Below are 14,770 nucleotides of genomic sequence, written 5' to 3' on the forward strand. Positions count from 1 at the left end.
TTGTACGTGTAAATATAATCTCGTTTCAAATGAAAAACTTTAGGACTATCATCCTGACAGTCCTAACACTTTTGTGCTTTTAACCACTTTTAAAAAACAATAAAAAAATTTACCCTATTAAACGATCTCATTATTTGCTTATGAAAAAAACTCACGTTATTCCAACACTTGACTCTTCTCCTAACCCAAATTTTGCGTTTACAAATCTTACGAATCTAAGAATTAGGATTTCCATTCATATGTCATTACGTAAATGCATATCCCCGTAATCGCACTGTTTTATCTCTCGAGCAGCTTAGTCACGTGACTAGACTGGACTCGACTTTCGACCTTACGAAAAATGCAAGTAGGCCGTTCTTGCACCCAACCGCTCAATTTTATAGTCACTTTTTAAACATATAATTTTCTATTTTTTAATTGTATAATTTTTTAATTTTGCTTACACACGGACTAAGATTTTGGGAAAATTCAAAATGATTCAGATTTTATTTTAAAAGGTTAATTTTAAGTTTTCCAGATTTTAAAATTATTCTCAAAAGAATCTGAAAGATTTTAAAACCATTTTTTTTATTTGTAGAAGTTGCAATAGTTTGGAAAATAATAACAAATAATTGAAATCTTGAGAAGATTCCGAGAAATTTAAAATAAAATGTACATTTTTCAATATTTATAAAAAAAAAAATGAAAGAATTTTTAAGTTTTTAGGAGAAGAATAAAAGTGTGTCAAGATTCATGGTTAAATTTCAAATAATTTCTTTATTTTGAAAAAGGGATCCTAAAAGAGAACTGAATCAGATTTTTTCAAAGTTTTTGGTCAATATTGTAAAAAAACAACTGAATTTGGGAAGATTTTTAGAAAATCAAACAAACTTCTCTCGATTGTTAGGTAAATTTAAAGTTATTTTCTGGAAGATTTCAGTATATTTTATTTTTGCAGAATTACAAAAAAATGATAGTTTAAATATTTTCAAATTTAAAAAATAAACTAAAATTGTACATAGTCAACAAATTTAATTAATTTTAATGAATTCATTAAAAGTTTGCTTTTCGCAATAACTATTTTCATGAAATTTAGCTTAATATTTTAGAGGGAAAGGGAATTTTCATTGTACTTGTTTTAAAATCAAAAACGAACTAAAGTCATTGCAAGCTAAAAAATAAACCTTGTTAAAAATGTTTTATAAAATCGAGGGAAACCTTTTATTGTTAATTATAACTAGTTTTGGAAAAGAACTGGAGGTGAACTTTCTAATAAATGTTTCACAATTTTCATTGTTTATGTAACAATAGTTTTTATGGTTTAATGTTTTTCTCTCTTATGTTAGGTAAAATTTGAGATTATTATTCAATCCTAATGCTGCAGGGCTTATTTTATTCCTGCAAAGATTCTCTGCATATTTTAAGGAATAAAATATAAGCGCTACAGCGCATTCGCTGTCCATCCTCCTGTTATGTGAATGGCTAATTTAATACATACAGAGACTGTTACGGCATACTTTTTAAACCCTGTTTAGACTTACATATTATTTAAATTTTTAAAGGCTCCTAATGATACGTCCGCTACTGAACCGGAAGAATACGAGGGCAACTGGAAACGACGCAAAGTCGCGCACTCCGATGATGAAGAGAATGCAGATCAAAAGAAACCCGAAGCCAGCGAAGATCAAAGCGAAGAAGATCCGAAAAAAATCGAAGAAGAAGATAAGTATGATCCAATAGAAGCAGAAAATGAGTCTGAGGAAGAAGAGGCCCCTGCAACTGAGGAAGCAAAGGTTGAAGAAGCTGTGGAAGGCGAAGAAGGGGAACAACAAAACGACGAAGATCCGAAGGCCAAGGATGACAAAGTTGAATGGAGCGAGGGAGAAAACGAATTTGAGTCAGAAGTTGGTAACCTAATGGACGATACCATGGATGATAAGGAGGTTGCAGAACAAGACACATCAACTAAATCTGACAAAACTGATACTCCAAAGACAGCAGCAGCTGCAGCAGCTGCTAGAGGACGTCCTAATCAACGTGCCCGTGGACAAAGAGCGCGAAGATCTCGTCGATAAGTTCATAATTCTAAATGATCTCTTTTTTACTCTCTTGATGCAAGTCTTTTATTTGAAATCATGCATGTTTGATACAGGAATGTACAAACTTGAAAAGTATTCGATATTTTCAGCAATTTCATGTCACGTGTATTTTGTTTATAACTCCTGAATTAATTGCAATCACAATTGTAACTTAGGCATGTCGTGCATTGCTTCCGAAGTAGTTAAAACTAGCCTTTGCGGAAGAATACGAAATAAAATTCGTCATTTAAGACAATTTGTTTCAGAATACTTAGTAGTGTTTTTGGATTGCAATTTAGTCGGAAGTATCTTGTCCTTATATTTATAATAAAAACATAGCTCTTAACGTAAAGTTTTGTACATGATGATTTGATTTTTGAATTTAAATAACCAATACATTTTGCAGCTTGCACTCACTGCGTTTTTATTTTGTATAACTTGCATCTGTTTTTGTCGTGGATTTCCGCGGATTTTTATATCCACATAATCTTCGGCATTATATTTATCAAAGTAATGGAAGTCATACGTATGTTCCAATCCAGGATTCAGTTAGTTTCGCACATCATTTATAGTATGTATGTTTTGGTAAAAATTCGATATCGTCTATGTCTTGCAAGCAATAAAGATGGTATATTGATGACAGTTTCCATTCCAATAATGCATATTTGTGTTAATAATCTTTCAGTATGTAGTATTATACATATGTAACGATATAATAAAGCATCTTACTGAAATCCCTGCATTTTTTATTGCTATGAGAATACTATCTTGGAAAATTTGATCCAGTACTTAAAATGAACTAAAGAATAAATATAGAATAAATATAGATAGAAATGGTTTATTTAATTTATATCACAAAAATATATAGAAAACATTTAAACACATTTACTCGCATGCACATACAATCAACAATAATTTAATGCAAAATTGGATTAAATTAAACGGACCAGCTTGAGCTAATCAATTGAGAGATGCGTGGCTAAAAATTCATCAACAGAATCTGTATCCCATTTGTGAATATCAAGAATGTCTTCAACTTTATTGTCAGCATCGTAAAGCTTGATGATGGGATCCAGTCCACGAACGTATCTGATTTGCAAATTTTTGTATTTATTTGGCCTCTCGCTCTTGATGAATGCTGAAAAGTAAATTCATATTGTTTTTTTAATTCTTGATTCAAGGCTGGCGAGAAATTAAGTCATAAAAATAAAATTGAACTGGACACTGTTATAATACAACGTGGAAAAAAGAACAAATATATAAATTTCCCTTGGTCAATTACGAAAAAAGCTTGAGGCTCGCTAGAGCACATTCGGCCTCGTTGAAACGATGTTCGCGATTTTACAGAACATTCTTACGTAGCTAAAACATAATTCGGCGCTCCAGAGAGCACTTCATTGTCGCTGTAGACTTTTTTTAAAAATCTGATAGCTGTCCTATCAAAATTAAAGATATAACAAACGGTGAGATTGACGCCGAATCCACACGAATTCTACACGAAAAATTGTTCCAAAATGCAACACATATTCAGGTGGATCTTGACACTAATTATATTCACCTGGGCCAACATTAAAAACTTGAATGGATTATAAACTCAGACTCAAAGTAAAATAATAATCATACAACTTTTGGAAATGACACACTATGAAGAATAAAAGATTATGTTATTACAAACCTGCATTTTTATACCGCGGAAATATTGAATCAAATATTTGATACTGTATACCACCCTTGCAATCTATGATAGGATAGGGGAGAGTCGAGTAGTCCTGGCTAGCCGATATTAATTTTATTTTCGTCTTCCCCTTTCTGTGTTTTCATCTGGGAAATAGAATTCCCATTGCTCGTTATCAAAAGTAAGGAAATGGCATTCGGATGAAGCACGGAAAACTATTAGAAAAACCCATAAAATAACTTTAAATGTCACTTGATATTACATTAAATTATGCAAGTTTGAATACCTTTGATTTGCAATTCTATTAAGCTTCTAACAGGCCTCACAAACCGGTCCCTATATTCCCTATTGTATAACCCTATACTCAGTTAAGGTCCTTAAAGTACCCTATTTTCAAGATTTGGTCCCTTTGGGTACCCTTTTTGAGTCAGGCACTTTGAAAAAAAATCAGAAAATTTTTGTGAGAAGTAACTGTTAAAAAATAAGGGCTGCCACACAGTCACTTTCAAATGAAAAGAGCACATAGGTGAATTTTCATTCAATAAATTAATTCGTGAGCTAATCACTATTCATTTCAGGTCTATAGGGGAGAGTACTCGAATATGAGATATTCTTGTAATATGAGAAAGCGGGGTATCAGCTAAACTAAGAGACCCACTCTGTTGGTCCTATCACTAACTTGTAGCCCTTGAAGAAAGAGTAATTTCGTGGTATAGTCCATTTTTCATTGGGCTTTTAAAGATTATAGGCGAACTTTATGCGAAATCGATGGTGGTCGAGTTCTTGGAAGGGAATTCTTTAAACCCTATTTATTATTCATTAAATTTGTATTTAGCAGTAAAGTTTGCCTGGAGTGATGGGGATTGAATAACTAAGTAGGAAAATATCGATAGTGGAGTTTTTCATTGTACAGGTCAGGCATAGTAAGTGCATAGTTGTACGGTGTGGTTCTCATAATATGAAATACCTGTGGTTTTTGTAACACTGGCTGCGCGGGGGAAATTGGTTACAAAAGTGTTTGTGATTACTGCAAAAACTAAATATATCTAAATAGCAGCAATTTATACTTCGGAAACATAGAATTAAGTTTTTCATTAAAAATAATAATTTATTTTGCATTTCATTAGCTATTTCCTGGAGTATCTTATATTATGAGAATAGTTTGACGAGTTTAGAAAAAGCCCTTTTTTACATTTTTTGTATTTTCAGCATAAAAAATTTTTTAGTAAAATTTTTTATTTGAGCTCCTTACGACACACTAAATTTCCTTTAAAATGACCTATATTACTTTTAAATTCAGTACATAGAATTCCGACAATCACGCCACAGTTGGTACCTCATATTTGGGTACTCTCTTCTATTTTTTAATTATATTGAATTATTTGAAATATTTCTGGGTATAGATGAAGGGTCTCATACATTTTTAATAGATTTCAATAATTTTAAGGAATATTTAAGATTTTAGGGTATTTTTAAAACTTCTAAAAAATGTTCAGCTTTTAATTTGAAGTATTTTAGGGAATTTTAAGATTCCAAGGATTTTTAAAAATTGATTTCATTCATTGGAAGTGACTTTAAAGCTTTTGAATTATTATAGGACAAAGAATTTTCTAGAATTACAGAAAATATGGAACGATTTTACAGGACGTATGGGGCTTGAAAATATTTAAAAATATTTCCGAGGGTTTCAAGTGATTTTACAACTCCCAGTGTATTTTAATACATTTTTCATGATTTCAAAAAATATCATCATAGAATACGACGGAATTTTATAATGTTTCAGTAGATTTTACAGAATTTATTCATGAGAAGTAATTCTTTGGAATTCTCTTGAAGTTTATGAATTCAATGGAAGTTTTTTAATTCTCTCGACTTTCTATAATTTTATTCTTTTCTACTTAATTCTATGGATCAAAAAAAAACATTGCATAAGTTTTAATTTAATTATTATCCTTAGGATCAACAGATAAAATGATTAAAGGATTTGAAACATTTTAACGTATTTTTTTCAAATTCCTTAGCATTTTCAAGAGCTTTACAAAACTTCAAAGGAATGTAAAGCATTTTAAATAATTTTGATTATTTTAAAAGATTGAAAAGAAGTTTTTTATCGATTTCAGTATTTTAATGTAATTTAAACGGGTTTGAAATACTTTGACAGTATTGTAACAGATTCTCAGGCGTTTTTCAAGGGATTTAAATATTTTCAAAGACTCAAAAGATTGATAGTTTGAAAACATTTAAAGACAAAATATTTTGGGGTATTTTAAAAGATCCCAAGGCATTTTCAAAATATTAGGTATTTTCACTTCAATCAACAGCTAACTTTACGTCGTAGATTTCTGAGGGGAAAACAAGGGACCAAATGCATGGGATTCAGTTCATTTTTGCTCTATTTTGATATCTTCGTAAAAGCTAATTTTTTCTGTATAAGTGTATTTGAAAAATAGTTTTTATATTTTAATTACTATTTAATTGAATAATAAAATGATAATGATTATTAATTAAAGACATTACAGAAATAAGGTTTTGATCCTTTGCTTTCCCACAGCTTTTAACAAAGTGAAGTCAGCTGACGGTTGAAGTGAAAATGCCTAATTTAAGCAATTTCCAGGGTTTTTAATCATTTTAAAGAATTTTAATATGTTAACGGATTTCAAAGAATTTTTAACCAGGCATGAGGGATTTTGTAGGGCTTCGAAGATTTAGAGAATTCTACCCAATTTAATTAATTTTTCCATATTTTTATATATTTTTTAATTCACTTGAGCACTTTTTAAAGTCAGGTTGATTTTTATTATGAATTTCATCTAATTGTTCTCATTTCTTTTAAATTTCTGTAAATTCACTCAAAATTTATTGTAATCAATCACATTTCTCTCGATTCTTAAAATTGTTCCAATTTACCTGAGTTCTTTTGAATTTATCTTGAATTGTTTTGTAATCATTAGTCACTTCTTGTGTTAGAAATCAGTAGGTTTTCAAAGATTTTAAGAGATTTGACATTCTACTTAATTTAATGATTTTTTTTTAATTTTTAAGTTTTTAACCTCGCCATGAATTCTTAAGCGTTTCATCAAATTCTGGAAATTCCCTTGAATATTTCGAGGCTTATTTCAAAGTTACTGAATTCAATGAAATTTTATCATATTTAAAAATTCTTTTACATTCAGTTCATTTTGTTTGTAATTCACCTGGGATTTTTATGAATTTCATTGAATTCTTTTTTATAATACATTCCACTAAATTCATTCCAGTTTTACAGAAATCAATTGAGTTTTTTTGGATTTTTTAAACATTTTTCCCAATTCATTCGATTTTTTAAAAATGTAAATTCAATTGCTCCGAAATCTTCTGAATTTATCCTGAATTAAAATATCATTTGAGCGCGAAAAAAGTACCTTATAAGTGTGACAAAAAGTACCCTTTGGTCCCTATATTTGATCCTATAGGGATTGTGAGGCCTGTTCTAATGTTCCTATTTAATGTTGCAAGATCAGCACTTATTTTGTTTTATGATGCTATGCCTAATTCTAAAAAGGTTCAATTTTTAAAGCTTGAAAATTCAAAACTTTTCAGCATTGAAAACTTGAATTAAAAAATGTTAATTTTTAAGTCTTAATTGTTCAATCGAAAACCTAACAAAATGTAAAGGTATTTTCAATGCTTCCTATCGATTAATAGGCTGATGGATCGGCGTAAAAAATATGTCGAAATGCGCATTTGTGGCCACCTACAATCCCCACTATCCGTGTGTCTCCAAAGATCAACGTTTAAAAAAATCACTTTTCAACCTTTCTTGCCCTTTGGAAGGGGCTTTGCTGTGGCAAGTTGAAAAACGAGAGTGCAAGTGGAAGGATATGAGGCTGAACAATGGTGCCGCAAGGAATTCAAAAGAGAAATCAACACTTTTACGAGGGTCGTTTAAAAATTTATCGGCCTAACATTAAAAAAACATGGGTTAGATTGCAGAATAGGGGCGTCACCTCTATTTTGGCTAGAAAAAATTTTTTTTTGGTATCAAACTATTAAAAATCTTTAATTGAATTATAAATGAATCGATTTGATGAAGCAAAAATTTTAAACTACTGTTACTTTTGTTACTATGATGTCTCAAATATGGGTCTGTCACGATATATCGTAATGATCATATTTAAAGAGAAGTTGGAAATGGATAGTGATTTGACCAAATTTATTCTTCTTACTAGTCATAGGGGTGCCTTCCCACCCCCACGAAACGTTGGAAAGGGGTAGGGTTTTGACAACATTATTGTTGTGACCTATCAAAGGGCTGCTTCTGGTCGTTGGATGTTTAAAAGCACCTTAACTTTGAGTTAAATATGACCATTCCGATATCGTGACATACCCATATTTGAGATGTCGTAGTAACAGAAGTAACAATAATTTTATACTTCTGCATAGTCAAATTGCTTCATTTATCGTTCAATTAAAGATACAATAGTTTGTTGCAGAAAAATACTGCTTTTCCAGCCAAAAAGGAGGTGACGCCCCTATTCTGCAATCTAAGCAAAACATGAGTTATAACAAAATTCTGTTATTTTTCAACATAATATTCTTTCAATTCATTTAAAAAAAACGATTTTCTAACTTCTGTACAGCCTCGGTATAGTAGGATTACTTCAACCCTTAAAAATACGCGTTCGTGTTAGCGATGACGTCCTCATTTGAAGAAAATGTCCTTTCAGAAAGCAATTTTTCTTGTTCGGGAACAGGAAGAAGTGCGCGGGTGCTAAATATGGTGAACACGGTGCTTGTCGCAGCAACTCGAAGTGCAGTAGGTTTATTTAGGGACTGCAACTGGAGAGTAAGATCACGCAATTTTACATATCGACCATTTAACACGGCATTGCGGATTTTTTCAATGGTCTCTGTAAAGGCGTAGCGGATTTCAGACGACCTGAACGTTTATCGTTGAGTGTGGATAAACGAACACGCTTGAAGTCAGGAATCCATTTTTTTATTGTTGAAAACGATGGTGTAGGGTCTTTAAAAGTGGAGTAGATCTTCTCTTTTATTTGTAATTTAATCTTCTCTTTTAATATAAAGTATTTAATCACTGCAAAACATTCGATTTTATCTATTTTTCATAGATATATCTGTGATGCTATGCTTTGGCCAGGGGAAGCCAATTCTTTAACTGGCGCGGGACTTGAAGGGAGCCTTCAACGCGGTCTTTCCACGTGTTTATATGGCTAAGCTGAAGGACCTGGGTGTTCGGAATAGACTGCTAAACTTCGTTTCCTTCCTCGTCATATGGAGGAACCTATTCTTCTCCTCTGGTAGTAGGAACTTCAAAGTTTGCAGGTTAGGAGTGCCTTAAGGTGAAGTTCTCTCACTCCTCCTGTTTATTCTCATAATGAGACGCCTGGCTGAAAAGTGTCTAAAGGTGGTCTCGAGTGAGAGGTAAGGACATCTCGCTGATCCTGACGCGCGCACTGGTCTCTTTGTCAGCCCTCTCTTAAACACTGAGACATCATTCTGGATAGACGCTTCAGCTTGGTTCCTGGCCTCGTAGAGTGAACCCCGATCATTTCAGGCTGATACCAGCCTATGATTCTGTCACTGCCTTCTCTTCTGCGCTAGACACTTCCATTCGACCTTCATCCACTGGATACATCCACGGGCCTTGCGGGCTGTGGTTTTTGTGTTCCTTCTATTAATCTGAGGTTCCGGACCCGCTTGTGGGATATATCCTCGATTCGTGCGATAGAGCTCTACGGCCTTTTATTTGCCGTGAAAAGCGTGTTTAAGGATCACTAGAGAGATGTTATCGTTTCCTCGGACAGGTTCTCTAATCCTCTTACCCACCCTTTCGCTCGCTGCAAAGAGTATCCACGTAGGTATGCATACTTCTATCTGCTTGGCATCAAGACACCCAGGCCGTGGTTACGGGGACTTCATATTCCAAGTAGCTACATAAATCTTGTCATAAGACTAAGAAAAACTAATTTTTGTGCGGGGGACATTTTTGTGTGCATGGGATGGAACTTGTCAGTGGGTTGTGAGAGCAGCAATGAGCACAGGGATCTTCAGCATTTTCTCCATCAGTGTCGCCTTCTTTCGACAGGCCGACCTGCGCTGCAGGAATTTCTTAATCGAGGCAACCTTAGTCTTCCCTCCGAACTGGACCAAATACAAGTAGAAAAAAGATGCCTTTTTGCCAAACATTTTAGAATGAAAATGAGGTATGCCATGATGTAGTGTCTATGCCTGGGATAAAGCCCTGTATGTTTTCAGGCAAAAATATGTGATCCGAATGAATTGCGCAATGTTGAAAGTTGGTAAAATCATGTTTCTGGGGATTGCGATCAATGTATTTATTGACTTGTGAAAAAAAGTTTAATCATTAATAAATTGTTAAAAATATCTGTAATTTAGTAGATGGGTACTTCCCTGCTATTGGGAAACTAGCCTGTACAAAACTGTCCGAGCATGTTTTTTTTCAAATAAAAACCAAAGCTGGTCTAAGGTAAAGATAATGGTTTGTTTCAACGTAAACTGCAAACAGCCGCATAAATTTTGCAATAATTCAGGATTTATAAACGATTTTGTTAAAATTCGCGACCGGGGACTGACGCATGTACCAGGGAACTGTCTTTGTGAAGTAAAAACTACATGTTATTACTGACTGACTATTTTCATTGTTTTTTATGTTAGAAAAATGTCTTGTAATAAAAAACATTTATGTACCTGAAGTTCTGAAGGTTCAAATGAACGAAATATTTTTTCCCAATTCTATTTTATCCATAAATGCTGTTCCAACTGCAATAAAAAAAATACATTATGATTTTGTTTTAGTAAAAGTATTATTTCTAATATAAATTAAGAAACATTTTAGCCATATTTATAGTTTACAAAGTTATCAGTAAAAAAATTGTTCATTTAAACGTTCCGAACTTCAAGCACATGAAACATTTGAAAATTAGCGTTCCTACTTTGAGGATCCAACAGTTCGAATCACGTACATCTTAGACACATAATAATACAAACTATTTAGAATAATTATTAGTCTACATAATATCAGTCACTTTTTTTCAAGGAACATTAAATGCCTAATAAACCTTACCTTAAATTATTTCTCGAACATATTTATGGGGAACCTCAATTTATAAAATACTCTATCCCCTTTCATTAACAAGTTGGGGCTAGGTAACTTCTCTACAATTTCTTCCTTAGCTACGTCAGAGACATCCTTGTGATCCAACCTAATCATTTGTTTAGAAGTTACATAACTATTCGTAGATTCTTTTTCATTTTCATATTCAAAATCTGTGAAAACATATTCGACTATGAGTTTGGTGTTCTCTTGATATGTTAAGCCTCCTATTTTGAAATGTTCGCACGTATCAGAATCGCAGAAACAGCTCAAACTGCTCATTGTTAGTATTGTTAAACGAACTTTTCCACTCATTTGATGAACATTAAGGGTCCCATTGAAAGTCTTTGTGTTAAATACTTCTCATTGTCTTAATAGCTTCATAGTCAATAGTGCTTATAATAATTTCAGGACACTTTTCCTGAATCGCTCTAAGAATTTTTCCATGGACTATTTATCGACGTAAACTAATGTAGCAACATTTTTTGATATTTGGAAGTTATTTTGGTAGCTTTGTAGCCAAGATATGAAACATGGATTTGTTGCGACATTGGGCTACGGGTCCAGTGCTTGAAAAGTGAAGGCACGTGATATCGGAGACAAAGCTTTTAAAGTGGGTAGCAAATGTGCCAAAATAGCAGTTATGGAATGAGATGTGTTTAAGAACGCTGTGCTATACGACTTAGTCATATTTTCTAAGTAGACAATAACAGTGTGAAGACTAATTTATACGAGATAACCTCCAAAATGAACGGGAATGTTTTTCTTTAGAGTATTTATTGCATTAAATTGGTGGACAATGTTTCTTTCGCGGAACAAAAATGTATCTAAATCCTCATTCAGTTTTCCTATGAGTTGACGTGGTCTCATTCTGTGACAGGGGACTGACACCAGGGGACTGAGAAATTCCACAAATGTCGAAGCTATCACAAATACTAATAAAATATTATTAATTGTCCTGCAGGAATAATTATCTGTCCACCTTGAGTATATAAAATACCGAAAGCTGTCAATTTAATTTCAAAAACATAGTATAAATTTACTCGCCAGGGGACTGTCTCAACAGCCGGCTGAAGCACTTGTTTCAGCGTTAACGTCGAGAAATAACCTAACAGAATAGCATATGAACGCTATCTGTTGTACACCAGGACAAACTTCAAGTTGGAAACGTTCCGTTCAACGCAAAAAGATGACTTTTTGTTGCACATAGAACGATTAAAATAATGTTCAAGTTCAACCAGGGAACTGACTGCAAAAACTGAGGGACACAATTAAGCTCAAGTTTTTAAATATTTAATATTAAATTTGAAAAATATGTGCCACAGAAATTTATCTTCCATTATCACACCATTTAAAAATTGTAATATAAATGACATTTTTCTTTTAAGTTATTGTGAAACCTTTAGCTTTGATTGTGATTCTTAGCTTGTGACACGTCAGGGGACTGATTTTTAATGTACTTAAAAGGAGATTACACAATGTGTATTCCTAATTTTGACGGTTTATGCAGTGGTTTATTAAGAACCATTAATAACCTTCTATTTTTAATATCAATTTACAAGAAAATGTTTTATATTATATGTTTAATTTGCCCGGGACACTGATTTCCCCAATAGTAGAGAAGTGCCCAGATCGCACATTGAGATTGTTCGATTTGTTCTCTCCAAAAGTAATAAAAACCAGAAAAAATTGCCGTTTTGCAAAATCTAGTTATTTTTGCGAAATATACATGCACATCCATAAACTCTCTGAAACTGTGTATTTTATGAAGCTGAAAGTATATGTAAAAATTTGAGCTCAAAATATTAAATAGGTTTGGAGAAAAGCTACGAGGGTCATTTCAAAAGAAATGCACAATGTGGCAACGCTGTGAAATTAATGAAGCAATGTATATTATATTTACATCAGTAATAAAAAAAATTGTGAGGAGTTGACACGTGCTTTGATTCATTTGTTCATACATAGTTTCTTGAAACAACGGTTGTTAAAATATGGCTTATGCAGGTATCTCTAGTACTGTGACGCGCGAGGTACAGACTCGCGTGGACATTGCAACATCGCTGAAGCAAAGATCTCTAGCTGAAGGCGATGGATTCCTCTTGTGAATTGTGGCTATCGATGAAACATGGATCGGAAAAAATATCCGAGCATTATTATTGCCAATAATTGAGTTGTTGGGTACCCGAGTAATAGGGCTTTGGCTCGAGAGTTCGAGATTCCGTGAATCATCTTCCACCACTCACCATACCATCTAAGCGTCTCATCTATTGTTCTATATCCCGTCCGTGAGCCGCGTCTACGACCTATCTACTTCCGTGAGAATGTAGTGGTAATTGGAGAGGGAAGATTTCGTGAGTCTTTCCTCTCTCCTAAAAGTCCGGTCTATAGAGTCGACTTCAACCGCTCGTCCTGCAAAATCTCACTTTTCAGAGTAAGCCCCCTTTCTTCGGCGCACGTCACAATGATCACCATGGTGTCATTATGAAAGATAGAGTGCCTTGTGGAACAAGCGTCACCGTAGCTTATTACCATGATTTTTTGCAAAAGCTGCGAAGAAAAATGGGCGTCCAAACTTGGGAAAGGTTGTGGCAGATTTGCTGGAGAAGTATGGTTGGGAAATGTTACCTCACTCAGCCTACAGCCCAGACATGAGTCCCCCAGACTTCGACTTGTTCCCAAAGCTCAAGGAACCTTTGCGTGGACAGAGATTTTTGTCTCTGGAGGAGCTTTCTGTAGCCGTTACCCAGCGCATATGACAGTTAAATAAAGGAGGTGACTTGACTGGAATTAAAGATCTTCCTAAACTTTTGGATGCCACCATTCAAAAGCACGGAGACTACATAGAAGGACTATAGTGACATATGGTCTAATACGTTTTGTAAGTGTTTGCAAAAAATTGTGCATTTCTTTTGAAACGACCCTCGTATTTGTTATTAAAAAAAAGTTACTGTTGTTTCGGTGGAGCTAACTTTTTTTGGTCGGTCGCAAAGCCATAAAAGTGGACAAATTTGAATCCTAAAGAGTCATAGTGTAACGCACGATTAGCAGCTAATTGATTTTCAAGAATTAAGTACGTTAAAAATGGTTGTAAAAGAATAGTATGTTTTTGTCTCATAAACAAATGGAATAACTTTTGTCATTTTCATCATAATCAATCGAAATTACAGTCAATGTTCAAGATATACAACTGAAATTGGTAAATATTAATAACTAGATAGTGATAATGATTATCGTTAAATTGAGAAAAAAATCAGTTGCGACAATACTTTTGATGATAGCGGTTTATTTACGACTAAATGCGGTCGCAGTGTATGGCGATAGAGTGGCGGTAGTGTATTTGCTGTTTCCGCCTGGGCGCGTCTGGTAGCCGATGACGCTGAAATCGATTTCACGCGTTCAAACTATAACAATTGGACGTATCTCATGAAAGAATAGCCATATCGAGGTGTTTTTTTTTAATTTTAGCTTGCTTTTTGTGCTAATCACAAATTTCGCATTAAAAGCTCAGAAAAAGCACGTTTAGTGCTTGAAAGGTAAGTGTACTTTTCTATATTTTCACTAATTGAACAATTACTGAAAAAACTTTTTAATCTAATGTAAGTATTAGTTTGGTATTTTGATATTTATTCAATAATGTTACAAAAAATGTGTACTGAATTCAAAATTTGTTATTCATGAATCTCGGGTCATAACGCTTTGTAGAAAGAATCGAGAAATTATGGGTTAAGGCAAAATCACTCAGAAGATTGTTTTGTAAGCATACGGAAAAATTTGAAAATCGAAAGTTCACTTCAATAAATTTCATGAAAACATTATGACCCGAGATAATTGAAAAACAAATTTTGAACTCAGTACACATTTTTTTAAAATTATTGAATAAATATTAAAATGAAAAACTAATATTTACATTTTATTGAAAAA

The 14,770-nt window shown here is 33.3% G+C and overlaps 2 protein-coding genes across 2 annotated transcripts in view; one reads left to right on the top strand and one right to left on the bottom strand.

Moving 5' to 3' along the window:
• Positions 1 to 2,789, top strand: part of LOC117177565 (zinc finger protein on ecdysone puffs) — a 33,346-nt gene extending 30,557 nt beyond the window's left edge. Inside the window, exon 10 of the mRNA XM_033368382.1 lies at positions 1,542 to 2,789. Within this exon, the coding sequence (XP_033224273.1) occupies positions 1,542 to 2,054 (513 nt within the window). The 3' untranslated portion in view covers positions 2,055 to 2,789. The remainder of the gene's footprint in view (positions 1 to 1,541) is intronic.
• A 90-nt stretch (positions 2,790 to 2,879) lies between these two features.
• The window catches only part of LOC117177566 (selenoprotein F), a 27,813-nt gene continuing 15,922 nt past the window's right edge, over positions 2,880 to 14,770 (bottom strand). Inside the window, exon 4 of the mRNA XM_033368383.1 lies at positions 2,880 to 3,195. Coding sequence (XP_033224274.1) covers positions 3,014 to 3,195 — 182 coding nt within the window. The 3' untranslated portion in view covers positions 2,880 to 3,013. The remainder of the gene's footprint in view (positions 3,196 to 14,770) is intronic.

This window comes from Belonocnema kinseyi, chromosome 7 (assembly GCF_010883055.1).
Source record: "Belonocnema kinseyi isolate 2016_QV_RU_SX_M_011 chromosome 7, B_treatae_v1, whole genome shotgun sequence".
NCBI classification, from domain to species: domain Eukaryota; kingdom Metazoa; phylum Arthropoda; class Insecta; order Hymenoptera; family Cynipidae; genus Belonocnema; species Belonocnema kinseyi.